Genomic DNA, 15,008 nt, shown 5'->3' on the forward strand with positions numbered 1-15,008 from the left:
CTGAGTGGTAAATTACCACCCCCTTGTGTGGACTGGGACAAGGCCCAAGGCCACAGGCCGGTCAGGAGCTGAGCTAGATCAACATCCAAACGTGTTGCTTTCCCCAGACTGCCAGGATTCTAGTGCGGTCGCTTCCTGGCTGTGCGAGTGGGACCCGGGCCTCAGTTTCCCCGTCTGCAGCACACGACTGATTAGGAGCACTTTCCTGCAAGGTTGTTAATGAAATCAAGGATGAGAGCCGTCTCCAGTCGGGCCCTTCACAGAGAGCTTTGGGCAGGGGATGAAGCAGTGTGTAGACTGGGAGTCGAGAAGAGCACACCTGCTGCTGGGGTGGGGCACTGCCCGCCTTCTGCACGGACCATGCGTTCTGTGCCAGCTTCAGTATCCCATGCCTCCCCATCATCGAGATACCAACCCAGCCTCGCCTGCGTGGGTAAGACTGCCAAGCAAACCCCACATTAGAGCCCACCGGCTCTCCAAAGCTGGGTCCTAGGAAACAGCCCCTTGAGGCCAACACCCCACTAACAGGACAAACAGACCCCTGAGCAGCTGTCTCCCCAGAACACTGCCCCCGCCTCAGGTCAATACTGCAGGCAGCCAGGCTAGGGGCCAACGACCCAATGACCTAATCATGGCTCCTTCTGCAGGACCCGGGCCCAATGAGGCGCTGGAGGAGGTGGAGCGGAAGGTCCCCGCCCGCCGGCCGTGACTGTGCGGTCTCTGCCCGACTTCCCCACAGAGCCGGCCTCCGTCTCAGCCTCAGCCAGACATGTCCAGCCTCCAGGCACTGTGCTCCGGCCTGCCGCTGCGGCCCCTCCCGGAGAACAGGGGCCGCTGGGCTGGGGTGCCCCACGCACCGGTCAGGACCCCCGGACTCAGCCCCGCGGAGGAGCAGGTAAAAAGTCGGGCCCCATTCCCGCCAGGCCTTTTGCCCTCCGGTGCCCTAAGGATGGTCCGGATGGACACTTCCTATTTCTGCTGTCTCTGCGGGAGCCGCAGCTTCGCAACTCAACCTCCCATCCCCGCCGGCCAGAGCCTCCTGGGGAGGTCATGGCATGAGGAAAGTCCGTGTGTTCCCCACTCCACCGCCCCCTTCCTCATGTTCTCCCCAACTACCCATGACCCATGGAGATCCCGTGGCTCAAGGTCATCCAGCCAGGGAGCGGGGCGGGACACTGCGTGGCCTCCAGTCAGACGAGTGAAGCTGGGCAAAGTACCCCAAAGCACAGCCACGGGTGTGCCCTCCCGCCCCAGACACGCATATGGCTTTGAGGGTCTGCGAAGTCAGCTCTCACTAACGCCTGTGTTCCTGCCCCCGAATTTTGTGATGGGTTAGCTGCCGCAAGGCTAAAACCCCACTGGGGGTGCGATGGTGCTGGTGAGAACAGGGCGGAAGCCGGGGGTCTCCGCCGTGGCGCACAGCCCCGAGAGCCGGAGACGGCCCGGGACCGGGGCGCCCGGCCAGCACCCCGGCAGGTCTGACCGGCAGGAGCACGCCGTGTCCGCGCCAGCTGGGGGCAAACGGTACACCGCGCGGCAGGGAGGCCCGACGAGTGAAGCAGGCTACACCGGCAGGGCGCTCCCGTTTCTCTGCTCTGCACTGCTGGGAATACACGTGAGCACCGACACCGAGAAAGGAGTCACGCAAGCCCGCCCCGCAGCAGCACTGCGGCGCTTGGCGGCTGCCCCCAGACCGGGCGCCCTTCGCGGCTCACGACGTGGGGGCGGGGCGCTGGGAGGACTTGGGGGCGCTGGGGCGGGGTGGGGGCGAGGCTGGGCGGAGCGAAGCAGGAGATGGGTGGGGGCAGGGTGCCGGGGGCGAGGGGTGTGGGTGGGGGCGGGGCGCTGGGGCGGGGCTGGGCGGGGCGGAGGCAAGGGGAAGGGTGGGGGCGGGGTGCCGGGGGTGAGGGGTGTGGGTGGGGGCGGGGCGGTGCTCATCTGGCCCAACTCAACTGCGTCGAGATGGTCATTAAAGCTTCCTCCCCCTCGGTCACCTCCCGGCTGGGCGCCAAGGCCTAGACTTTTGACCTTGAGGGCCCGAATGGCTCTGCCGCCGGCCCATCTCAGGGGATATTTTTCAGGTTGTGTGATGGCCTCTTGTGCTGGGAGGAGGGCACTCAGGAGCTGAGGAGCGGGGTCACCTCCGCTTTGCCCTGGGTGTGTCGCCATTTGCTTGAAGGACACGGACAAAACTCCTGGAGTAGGGGCTACCGGCGGTGTGGGAGTTTGTGCTGTTGCAGCCCTTTAACCTAACCTACGATGTCGGGGTCAGCCAGCCTTCAGCGTGGGGCTGGCTGTTAGATAATAAGAAAGATGTATCTTGACCTCGGCCCTGCCCCCCTTCCTGCTAGTACTTGGTCTTTGACCCCAGCTCCTTACACAAAGCTCCCAAATTCTTTGGAATTTCCTGGGTGATAGGAGCCTCTTTTGTTCTAAGGAAGCCACTGTGGGTGGATTCCTGGATGGGGAACCTTCACCCAAAAGGCCATTCCATGATTAGAAACTTGGAACCCGGGGCTGTACCCCCCATTCTCTGTATGGGGAAGGGGGTAGGAAATGCAGTTAACAACCCATCATGCTATATGCTGAATGAAGCCTCCATAAAAATCCCGTAACCGCAGTGTTCCGACAGCTGGGCTGAACACGCCGAAGTGCGGGGGCGGGTGTGGTGCCCCAAAAGGGCATGGAGGCCCCACGCCCCTTCCCCAGACCTTGCCTTGTGTACCTCCTCGCCTGGTTGTTCATCGGTATCTTTTCTGGTAAGCTTTGTTATATAATATGCCAGTGGACATGTTTCTCTGAGTTCTGTGAGCTGTTCTAGCAAATGAGGAGCCCAAGGAAGGAGGTCGTGGGAGGTCCGCTATGTAGCTGGTTGGTGGGAAGGACAGGTGCAAGCCGGAATGTGTGACCCAGCATCTGAAGTGGGAGGGGCAGTCTTTGGGACTGTGTGATAGCTCCGAGGGTGAGCAGACTCCGGGTAGATGGCGTCGGGACCGAACTGAATCATAGGCCCCCCAGCTGCTGGGGAGAATTGGTCATGTGGGGAAACCCCTCAAATCAGTCCCAGAAGCGTCCCGTGTGAGAACACATGTGAGAAACACGAGAAGCTTCTCCCAGGCAGTCCCAAACCCAGTGACTTCATCAGCAGCTCACTTTATGCTTTTCCCTCAGCTTGTTTTTAACTCTTTTTTAAATTTAAACATGTCTCTGAGTTTTGGAGTAAACTTTCCAGGTAATTTTATAAGACAAGGAAGTCAAGTATTATAATTGTGAAAGTTTCCCATTTCTCCGCCTGAGTCACCATGGCCGTTTTTTGGGCATACCCTGCCGCACGCATTCCATGTACATACAAAACGTGTGTGTGTCCTTATTACGAATATAGACGCATTCTATCTACGTCCGCTTTTTTAGGCGTTCATTATTGGTGAGTTTAGAGTTGTCCTGTTCTTATAACTGGTGCACAATATTTCGTTACTAGGGTGCCCTTCCCTCTTTGTTCTTCTTTAAGGAGATTTCTCTGTTTAAATATAGAGTATGGTCTGGCTGTAATTTTAGTCAGTGTATTCTCAGCACACACGCAGGACAGCTTCTGTGGTGCAGAGGGAAATTTTCATCATAGAAGGAGCAGCGGTTCTTCTAGAAATGTCTTTAGCACCCCCTGGTGCCATACCCAATCACTCCTAGTGACCTTTTCTCCAAATCCTGCCCCACCCACAGGGGCTGTTCTGGGCATCAGATACCAAGACCTAAAGACCTCCACCTGTGTCCGTGTCCCCAACACTGATAACACACTATCTCAAGCTTCTTAAGAGCAGGACTCTGTTGGGTTCATTCCTGGGGCTTTGGCGACACCACTACCTGTTTGTTGAATGAACAGGCAAGAGTCTACGCTAAGCGCCCCAGCCAAATCCTACAAGAGTTTACTGGGCAGGAGAAACCTAGGAGGGTCTCTTGGAGGAGGTGGTCTTGGCAACATGGGCAGGGTTCTTAGACTGGGAAATCCAAGAAGGAGGGCCATTTGGAGACAGAAGGGGCAGTGAGTGAAAAATGCAGAGATGGGCCTGTCCTAAGTATTGTGGGGGTGAAGGAGGCCCCGTGGAGTTCCAAGCTGGCTGTGGAGCTTGGAGAGTCAGGCCCAGCCAAATTACTGAGGACTCTGAAAGCCAAGAGCAGTGTTGACTGTGTCAGATGAGGAATGGGGAGCCCCTGAGGGTTTCTGAGTAGGGGCATGACCTGCTGCTTTGCAATACTCTCTACGAAGAGTATAAAGGTTTCTCCAGATTCCTTAGAAGGGCAGGGTGGGCAGGAGACCCAACTAGAAGAAGGAATCGGCAGCATGGAGGGCCATGAGTGTGGGCGATGATTATTTTGATGGCTGGCACTCCCACGGTACATATATGTGCCAGACCCTCTTCAGTTAGTCGTCAAGATGGCCCTATGACGTGTGTGCTGTTCCTGTGCTCATTTTCCAGAAGAGGAGAAGGGAGGTGAAGCATGCACGTGCCACATAGCCCCCCCACCCCACCCCTCTGGGATACACTGAGATCGGAAGAGCCCGAGCTCTGTAGCCTCAGCCCCTGCAGAGGCTGCCCCGTTCCCATCCAGCAAGCACCTGGGCCACAGTTTAGACCCAGGAGGCCAGCTCCAGTTCGGGCCAGAGCGTGCCTAATGAAGCCCGAGCAAGAGTGGGTGTGGGGACTGGGGTGACTCAAACAGGGCCACGCCACACACTCTCTGTGAGCTAAACAAGTCACACACTGGTATCCTTTTAGGTGATCAGCCACCACGCAGGAAAGATTTGCTTCTGGCAGAAGTGATGCTGTTCCCAAGGCAGGATTCTGTCATTGTCTATGACTTTCCTAGGGCTGCTGGAATAAATCTCCATGAAAGGAGTGCCTTTAAAACAGCACAAATGTATTCTCGTACAATTTCGAGTGTCAGAAATCTGAAATGGGTTCCCTTGGGCCACGAGCAAGCAACACTGATGTGTATGCAAGGATATTGAAATCATGCTTGTTCCTTTGCTCTCTGATTGAGTCTGGTGATTCCCATTTTGGGGGTGCAGATATTACATATGAGATTGTCCTGGTTTATGTTCACATGTCTCAAAAGTTCATAATATATTTTCAGTAACATTAAATATATTGCAGAATATTAAGTTAAAAATAAGCAGCAGGGCTGCATTCCTTCTGCAGACTCGCAGGGGGTGGGGGCCGATTTCTTTCCTTGCCTTTTGTAGCTTCTAGAGGCTGTCTGCTGGTTTTGGTCGTCCTGTCCTGTCTTCCATCTTCAAAGCCAGCTGCCTAGCCAAATTCAAATCTCTCTTTCTGACTCAGACCCTCCTGCTTCCCTCTTATGAGGACCCTGGTGGATATATAGGGCTGATCTGGGTAATGCAGGACAGTCTCCCATCCTCAAATCCTTAATCACATCTGCAAAAATCACACCTCTTTTACCTCATAACTTAACATGTTCATGGGCTTCAGGGAGTGGAATGCAGACATCATTGGGGGCCATTATCCTGCCCATCACACCATCAGGCATCCTGAATTCTCCAACCTGATGGCGGAATCCAGAGCATTTATGAATTCATCCTCTTTCCCTAAGGGAACAGGTCACTGTTCTGTTAGAGTTTTAGGCCTATTAAGACCAGGTGGGAGCAGGAGTTGTCTAGAATATTCTTGCCAATTTATGTGTCTTAAATACATTTGATTTAATCAGTAAGAACCCACTTAGAGAGGTGCCTGGGTGGCTCAGTCGTTACGTTTCAGCCTTTGGCTCAGGTCATGATCCCAGGGTCCTCGGAACGAGCCCCACATCGGGCTCCCTCCTCAGCAGGGGGTCTGCTTCTCCCCCTCCCCCTGCTTGTGTTCCATCTGTCACTGTCTCTCTGTCAAATAAATAAATAAAATCTTAAAAAAAAAAAGAACCCACTTAGAACATGCATTATATGATTAGTGGGCCATAATTTCATCAGTGATAATCCACCTCTGACATTCTTACATTCTTTTTTTCTTGATTTTTATTCCCAGGGTCCTCAGGCCAGTGGTGGGATCTTGGGCAGACACAACATGTCTGAGTACCATTTTCTCATCTTGATACTGAAAGCTGCTCGCAGTCAGAGGCTTGGAATATTGAATCCAGGCCAGCAAACAGAGCTGCTGCTTTGTACGCTTTTTCACTGAAGAAATTCTTACTGCATGTGTGTTAGATAACTCTATCAGGGGCTGTGTAGTGAGGTTCAAGTCTTGTGTAGATGGTGTGTGTATGTGTGTGTTACGTATTGTTTTAGAAACTTTTCTTTAAATGCTCGGTTTCGCTTGGCAAGCTCTTATGAGAAAAGCTCTACGCCGGCTAGAAAACAACCACCATCTTTGTGTTGAGGTGCAGCCCGCGCAGAAAGCAGCCAAAACCACGTGTGCACAGACACGAATGTCACAGGCACACCGGGAAAGGGTGACAGACCCGGGCTTTGAAGGGGGACTGCTGTCCTGCCTTCTAATGTGTGGCGTGGTCACACCTGCTCTTGAATGGCCTGTCAACAGAGTTACGCAGCATGTCCCTTAAGTGTGGGCTTCTTTCACTCAACAGCAGGCTGGGAGAAGCTGCCTGGCTTCTGTGTGTCACTGTGGAAGGTTCATCCTCGTTGCTGTCCTGTAGTGGTTCCCAAAATGGGGTCCCCGGCCAGCGGCGGCAGCACCTGGGAACTGGTCAGGGACACAGGTCAGAGGCTGCACCAGACCACCAGGGTGATTCCGACGTCTGCTGAAGTCAGAGGTCCTCCTGCCGCCGCATATCCCTAGCCACTGTTCAGGCCTGAGTGTGTCTTACCCATACAGCCTTCGACCTCCGGGTGCATCGGACAGGTGGTCCTGCCCCTGGCCCTCTGCCCCAGGCACCTGTGCTCCCAGCTGGGTGTCCCCGTCATCGTCCTGGTGGCACTTCTGTCCCACCAGGCCCAATGCTGGTGTACCCAGTCCTGGGCCCTAGCATCTTCTCTTGTCACCTCCTGCCTCCCAGTGTCCAAAGCCCACCTATCTTCCTCAAGTTCCCGCCATCTCTTCCCTCAGCAGATCTGCACTGAGCGAATGAAGGAATAAATTCAGCACGCCCAGCTCCTCCTCTCCCACCCCCAAAGCGGTCTGTGCCGCAGAGTCAGCTGGTTGAAGAAATGGCCTCAACGTCCACCCAGACACCGGGCTGTCACCGTGGTCCCGTCTCCCACTTTGCCTGCCTCCGGGCGCTAGTCGAGCTGTTGGAAGGAGGGGTCTACGAAGGGGTCTGCCAGGACTCTGACCCTCCTTGAGCATAGTGAGACAGATTGGAAGCAGTAAAACAAGCAAGCCCTAGAACATCCAGCAGTGAAAAGCTTGGGAAGGAGACAGAGGCAGGTGGAGTGGCTGGGAGTCAAGAGGGGGAGGTCAGGGCAGGCCACTGAGGAGGGAGCACCTGGGCTGAGGCCTGAGTAAAGGAAGAGACCCTCCAAGAGAAGGCAGGGTGGCAGAGCGGGTTTAGGCAGAGGGAAGTCTAAGTGCCAAGGCCCTGAGGCCAGACCAGGATCATCAGGGATGTCTGGTGGAGTGACAAGACGGCTTGGGATTTGGGGTGGATGAGAAACCCTGGGAAGGTTTCTTCTTTCTCTTGGCCTGCTGTCTCTGGCTCCAGGCTCTGCCCCAGGCCGGTTGGCATCTGGGGTGGTCTCATTTCCAGAGCAGTCACTATGCAGTTGTGCATCATCTAAGGCTGGTTGCCAAGCTGGCAGCTGGTGGAGTGTTGCTTCCCTACAAATGCACAAGGTGCATGTGGGCTCCTAGCAGATCTGCTTTCCCCACCCTTGAGTCCCTATCTCTCACTGCAAGCCGCAGGGCAGGCCCCTCTCTGCTCCTTGACTGGGATGAACAAAGGGAGAGACTAGAGGTCTGTCTACGTGAAGAGGGTATGGCAATCAGGGAAGGCTTCTTGTAGGAGGTGACATTGTAGATGGGCTTAGAGTGAGAACTCGGTGGTCTCAGGGTGGGGCCACAAGCTTCTCAGTGGAACAGAGGCAAATCGAAGTAGGGAAGGAGGATGGCCTCCCAGCGCTTGGCCCCGAGCTCCCCTGCCCCCTGCTGCCTCTCCTCTTTTTCTTCCCCCAGCTGGCGCTGAGGAATGCCCTGCGCTACTTCCCCCCGGACGTCCAGGAGCTACTGGCCCCTGAGTTTGCCCAGGAGCTGCGACTGTATGGGCATATTTACATGTACCGGTTCTGCCCTACCATGAAAATGAGGTCAGTGCTGGGGACGGGTGCAGCTTCCAAGGGGGCCCAGAGCAGGAAGTGTATGGGAGGGACGTCGCTGGAGGTCAGCAGGTTGGGGGAATCCAGGCTGTCCACACTAGGAGGCCCACAGCCATGGTAGGCTGAACCAACAGCCCTCCCACAGAGAGGGGGTGGTGGCTGTCTTGTTGTCTGTGCGGGGCCTGTAGCCTTGAACCTGGCCAGAAGATGAGGGGATCCTTTCAGACAGGTGTCTCTGGCCTGCCATCCAGGGGAGTCAACCCTGAGCAATTCTGGAGCCCGGTTGTATATGAAATCCCTTCTCTAAACCTCATGTCTTGTCCTGCCTCGAGATGAGGAGAGCTTTAGAGGGGGCGCCTCCGTCAGTGTCTTCAAACAGCTTCGGTTCGCACCAGCGGTCTCAAGCCGAGCGGTGCCTGGTACTGGAGGCCTTGTAAGAGAATGTGGGTGGCTGGGCTTCACCCCACATTGTGGATTTGGCAGTGCTGGGGGGTGGGGGCAGGAGGAGCGTCCAGTCCCACGGTTCCCAGACAATGCTGCCCCCACTCAGAGCTTACACTCTGAGCGCCATTGTTCTTGGATATGCCAGATCTGTCTGGAACCGCCCCAGGGAATGCCCATAAAGTAGGAACCACGTCCCCTCATTCCTGTCAGGGCCTGTCAGCCTGGCATCCGCTCTGGGATTGATGCCCAGGAGCACTGGTGGCATGAAGGGAAGATGGGACGAATAAAGTCCACCTGGATTAGAGGCTTCTGGAAAGCAGACATCAGCTTTGCTCGAAGTCCATTTTCTCCAACTTGGACCTCACCAAGTGGGGAGGAAGGGAGGTCCAGGTGGGCAGGGGCCTAACTCTCTGTGCTTGGAAGAGCAGGTGTGCAAAGCATAAAGTGAGCACCAGAGTGGGCTGGCCTGGGTGGTTTGGAACCGCCTTCTGCGGTCAAGTCCCTGGCGACTTCTGCAGGATGCTGCCCACACCTGTGTGGCCAGGTGCTGGGCTGTGGCCTGTGTGGGCCCGAGCTTTAGCAGGCAGCCAGCCTGGGCCCTCCCCTCATCACACCTGGTGGCTGGACTCCCCTTGCAGAGCCTACCCAATCGAGCAGTACCCCTGTCGGACGAGAGCTGCTGCGGCGGTCATGCACATGGTCATGAACAACCTGGACCCTGCTGTGGCCCAGGTAACAACTGGGGGACACTGAGGCGTGGGAGGAGCACCACCCAACAGAAATGGAACTCAAGACATACATACAATGCTTTTAAGCTTTTTATTTAGAAATAAGGATAGATTCACAGGAGATTGTAAAGACAAGGTAGAGGAGACCACAGAACCTGCTCCCAGCTCCTCCCAGGGCCTGTAACTTCTGTAACCGCCACGCAGCACCAACACCGGGGCATCGGTATTGGCATAATAGACCCACGTGTCATTTTAAATTCTCTAAAAGCCACATGAAAAAGTAAAAAAAAGTAAAAAAAAAAAAAAAGGATTTACTATTGTATTTTGGTTATCCCAATGTATTAGAAATACTATCATTTTAACCTGTAGCACACACACTATTGAAATGTTTCACAACCTTTTTTCCTACTAAGTCTCTGAAGTTGGGTGTATTCTACATTCAGAGCATGTCAGATGAGCTACGGTTCAAGTGTGCGATAGCCACACATGGGTGGCCACATCTGGTCCCGTGTGTCTGGCACAGGCATCCTTGGGGGCCAGTCTGTACCTCAGACACCCATGTTTGAGAAAGGGTGGCCTTCACAGGGGTGAGTGTCCAGGTATTAAACTTGAGGGCAAGATGGTCCTAGAATTTGAATATTCCACTTGAGGCGAGAGCTTCCTCAATGCTGGCCCTGGCCTCAGAACCTGGTCACAGACGGACCCTTGACATGGACCCTGGGCTGATCCCAGATCCGGGTCTGACCCTCCCCTCACATGAAGATCGTACCCAGTCACAGGTGGGCTAACGTTCCCGCAGAGGTTACTGTCCTGGGGCCTTGCCCTTTCTGCCTTAACACTCCTTCTTCAAGGGCCATCAGCCACCTTGCCCTGTTGAGCACAGGTAGAGGTGGGGACCCTCCCAGCCCCCCCATCTCAGATGACACCATGTCTTCTCCAGTTTCCCCAGGAGCTCGTGACCTATGGAGGAAATGGGCAGGTGTTCAGTAACTGGGCTCAGGTACGCTGGACTGTATGGCTTTCTCCCCACCGTGTCTTCTGGCCTGGCAGGAGCTTACAACCCAGGGCTCAGAACTCAGGACTCAGGTCTCTGCCTTCCTGATGCCTGAGATGCCAACACTGGAGATTCTCAGGGTACTGGAGGTTCCAGGCATTCCTGGAGGCACCTGGAACCATTGGAGAGTAATGAGGGCCTGGGGGATGGGGCACCGGCAGGACTCCTGGGGCTGGGTGAGCTCTCTGGGCCTGGGTGGTAACTTGGGAGGCGGTGCACCCCTCCCCTTACAGACCCCTCCGTGCTCTCTTCTCCCCTGCAGTTCTGGCTGACGATGTCCTACTTGTCGCGGATGACGGAGGAGCAGACCCTGGTCATGTATAGTGGACACCCGCTGGGCCTCTTCCCCAGCACCCCCTGGGCCCCCAGGCTGGTCATCACTAATGGGATGGTGGGTCCTGGGGCAGCTGGGCGTGGTCATGCCTTGGGGCAGCGGGAGAACCAGGTGCACCCAACACTTGCCTCCCCATTGTTTCCTCTGTGCCGCCCCCAGACCTTGGCTCCCATCCCTCTTTTCCAGGTCATTCCCAACTACTCCTCCAGGACAGAGTATGAAAAGCTCTTTGCCATGGGAGTCACAATGTAAGCCCCATCACTGTTTCAGTTTCTATTAAGGTGTTTCCACCTCAGCCATGCTTTATTTTTTTTCAGCCATGCTTTATTATAAAACTATATAGCAATATTAAAAACAATTAGAAAAAGCAGTCACAATGGCAGTATCAAAGCACGATTTCATGTTGACATATTCCCTAGGAGTGTTTGTGGATATGCATACTGCAGTTTTTATACACTCGCGAGCGAGGGAACAGTGTGGATCCTGTTGTTACGTTATGAACAATTTCAAATACACAAAACCTTGAGAGAATTAACAGTGAACACTGAGATTCTGTGTTTAACACACTACTGAAGTCTGTATCCCCTTTCTGTCTTTCCATCATCCTTTTATCCATCCATCTGACCAGCTTGGTTTTTTTTTTTTTTCTTTTTCAAGATTTTATTTATTTATCTGACAGAGATCACAAGTAGGCAGAGAGGCAGGCAGAGAGAGAGGAGGAAGCAGGCTCCCTGCCGAGCAGAGAACCTGATGCGGGGCTCGATCCCAGGACCCCGGGATCATGACCTGAACCGAAGGCAGAGGCTTAACCCACTGAGCCACCCAGGCGCCCCTGACCAGCTTGGTTTTTGATGCTGCTGATATGATGGCCTGGAATTCAATATTTGTTTCCAGTTTTTTTTTTCCTTTTAAAGTGAAATCTACATGAAATGCACACAACCTCGTGCACCATTTGATAAGATGACAAAGGTGTGCACATTGCAACCCTGACCCCAAGACACAAAGTACAACCATTTCATTTGTCATAAAATTAATTCAGGCTCTGAATTGCAAACTTTCCCTTCAAACGTTATAAAAGAGCTACAATGGAAGGGAAATCCCTCTCCCATCCTGTACGCCCCATTTCAGGGGAGTCAAGTCTGTGTCTTTCCAAACTTTTCTTACGCAGGCGGTTACAGGTGTGGGTAGACCATTACAGGCCCTCTGCACTAGCCCTTCCACCTTTGACAATATTGTTTTCTTTCAGGGACTGTGAGTCCAGATGATCCTTATTTTACCTGCATTGTTCAACTGTAGCATGATTTATTTGGACCCCTTTCCCCCTGATGTGGGTTCTTTCCAGTTCTTTGGGCTTATAAAGAATGCTACAGTGATGTCCTGATCTGCATATTTTTGTGGATCTCTAAAAGTGTTGCTCTAGACTAACCATGAAAAGCCATTACCGGGACCGACAAAGTGGGTCCCCTCCTCGGTGAGCTATGGACAGAGACCACACAAAGCAGTGTTGCCTCACAAGGTCATTTTATTCATACAAATGAGGACATCACAGGGAATAGCGTCCAAAGGCACTCTCCAAACGGAGATAAGAAGGTCCCTTTTAGTAGGTCTTGGGATGAATGTTCAGAGCGGGATTTTAATGTTGTAATGAGGCTGAGATAACTGTCAGGCACAGGGGGTTGTTCTCAAATGTTTCTTCTCCCATTCCAGCAGTTCCTTCCTTAGTTTCTAGAAGAGGAAATTGACAGGCAGCAGCCTGTAGGCATTTCCTGGGTTCAGGAGTCAGTCCTGAGTTCGGGGGATTGAGGGGTCTCGCCAGTGACCAAGTGTGGTCAGGTCTGTTGTATTGAGAGCCAATTACCCAGGCCTCAGGCTAATACTTTATAATATAACCATCATAATAGTCACCAAGGTTTGTAGATATCTTCACATTCGGTCCTCTACCCAAGTCTCAGCACTAGGTGCCCTTCTCAGCCCATTTTGTGGAGGAAGAAACTGAGGCTCAGACACTCAGTTCTTTTTCTGGTTGGTCATAAGTAGTTACCATTACTATTATTTCCTCTGAGGCCCGACAGCCTCTTCTGTGCCTGTGGAAGCAGCTGCGGGGTCAGAGGTCCCATCCAGGATCTGCCTCTTGGGTCCAGTGCCTCCTCAGTGTGACATTGGACAAGTGCTTCTGGTTTGTAGGTTGAGGACGGAAGTTTCAAGAGAGTGGAACTGCAAAGTCAGACCTAGTCTGCCACACCTGAGGGTTGACCCAGGTGCCATGGGCAACTGACTAAATGGATGCAAAATGCCCGCAGGGGTGGGAAGAGGTTTACTCGTATCCGGGATCTGAGAGCTTCTAACTAAAGCAAAGCCTCCTCGCTACCAGTTGGACAAACACAAAGCTACAGATAGCAATGAGTCCCAGGGAGGATGTGGAAAAACAGGCAGTCTCAGACTGTGGGTGGGTCGAGGTCCATCCAGCAAGGCTGGGGGTGGCCAGGACGACTACATCTCAGCAGCTGGGATCAAAGTTCCAAGTGCAGTGGACTTGGAACAGTGGACAGTCTTACCTCCAAGAGCTATTTTGGGAGCAACATGCAGTGGATAACTTGAGCACAAAGGACCAAATCAAAAGGATTTAAAATCATTTCCCAGCTCTGGTGCATATCCCTGTGTAACCTTGGAACTTGGATCCTGTCTCTAAAGAGGGAATTTAATAGCTCTTGCCTCAAAGAGTCTCGTGAGATTTCATGAAAGGGTAGAAGGGACACCGTTTTCTGCGTAGTGCAAAGGGAGCCCCTCCCCCCACTCTGCTTGATGTTTGTGGGCCCACTAGGGAGCCCTCCTTCTGGCAGACGTTAGGGGCCCATGCAGCCTTGTGGGCCGTGTGATGGTTTCACCCTTCTCCCTGGGAAGGTATTTATCATCTTAGCACTATTTTTTATGTTGTTTAATAGACAACCTTCCAAGGCAAGGATAACGCCTCCCCCTTTTTTAGAAGAAGATGCAGAAGTTCCAGGTGGTCTGGCACCTTATCCAAATTATGGGATAGACGCGGCATCAGACACAGATGTGCAGGAATCAGGTTTCACTCTTGGTTCAGCAGAGAGGAGGGGCTGGAGAGAGTTGCTGGGGAGCAGGAACCCGACAGAAACGAGACAGGGCGTTGAAATTGAAGAAGGAGCAAAGGAGTGTCCATGAGCCCTGGAGGATGTCCTTTTGTCAGTGGTCCTCAGGGAAGAGGAAGGTCAAGGCAGCAGAAAAGTGCCGTCCTCCTGCTGTTGCATCGCCAGAAAATTCAAGAGTTTGGTGACTATCAAGTGATGGACACAGGCATGCACATGCATTGCTGGTGACTGTCACTTTGGCACTTGAGAGTATCTGTCCATATTTGAAATGTTTGCACCGACGACCTAGTATGCCTCCTTCCTGCTTCCTTCCCGGGGCCCAGGGAGAGGGATAGGAGGCGTCTCACTGCCACTGCGGGGTGCGTTGTTTGCAGAGTGAGGTTGGAGGGGCGAACGTTCTGTGGCTTCTGATATTGCATACTGTGGAGCCATGAATAGGAATGGGCAGGATCTGGGTGGACCGTTGTGGGAAGGCCGCCACCGCTGTTGTGCCCCCTGCGGAAACAGCACCACTACCTACACAGTGAGGCCATTTATGTAAATAACACCCACAGTAACGACAGTAACCGCACAGCAAACGGTGCTCTGAGTGCCCTTCAGAGCAGTCTGCCTCACTGAGGCACAGCACACACACCTGACATTTGTGGCCAGCTGAGTTGGATACATGCCATAGGTGTGCCAGCCCTTCTCTGAAGACACCTCCCCTGCCTCCTGCAGCTCAGTGCCAGCCCTCCTGCAGGTAGACTCCCCAGCGGAAGGTCACTGAAGGTCACGGAATGGAATCCCACAGAATGTACTTCTTTACGTCTGGCTTCTTCACGGAGCCACTTGACACACAGGAGGATATGGGTCGTTTTCTTTGCCACATGGTTTTTCATTGCGTTCATAGGCTGCAGTCGCTTCTCTGTCCTCTGTGATGGGCGTTCCAGCAGTTTCACAGGGTTGGCCGCTGCAAATACAGTTGCTCTGAACAGTGGTGTGCTTGTCTACGTGGGCGTGAGCCTGCACAGTGGAGGTGCTGGGTCACGCTCAGCCTCCATCAATATGGCCCCGTAGTCCC

General features: G+C 53.7%; 1 protein-coding gene across 1 annotated transcript in view; it reads left to right on the forward strand.

The window, feature by feature from the left end:
• Nucleotides 1-707: 707 nt before the first annotated feature.
• Nucleotides 708-15,008, forward strand: part of UROC1 (urocanate hydratase 1) — a 36,596-nt gene continuing 22,295 nt past the window's right edge. The window contains exons 1-6 of the mRNA XM_045991413.1: nucleotides 708-895; nucleotides 8,136-8,266; nucleotides 9,358-9,451; nucleotides 10,388-10,447; nucleotides 10,764-10,892; nucleotides 11,022-11,083. Of these exons, the coding sequence (XP_045847369.1) occupies nucleotides 770-895; nucleotides 8,136-8,266; nucleotides 9,358-9,451; nucleotides 10,388-10,447; nucleotides 10,764-10,892; nucleotides 11,022-11,083 (602 nt within the window). The 5' untranslated portion in view covers nucleotides 708-769. The remainder of the gene's footprint in view (nucleotides 896-8,135; nucleotides 8,267-9,357; nucleotides 9,452-10,387; nucleotides 10,448-10,763; nucleotides 10,893-11,021; nucleotides 11,084-15,008) is intronic.

This window comes from Meles meles, chromosome 20 (assembly GCF_922984935.1).
Source record: "Meles meles chromosome 20, mMelMel3.1 paternal haplotype, whole genome shotgun sequence".
NCBI lineage: Eukaryota > Metazoa > Chordata > Mammalia > Carnivora > Mustelidae > Meles > Meles meles.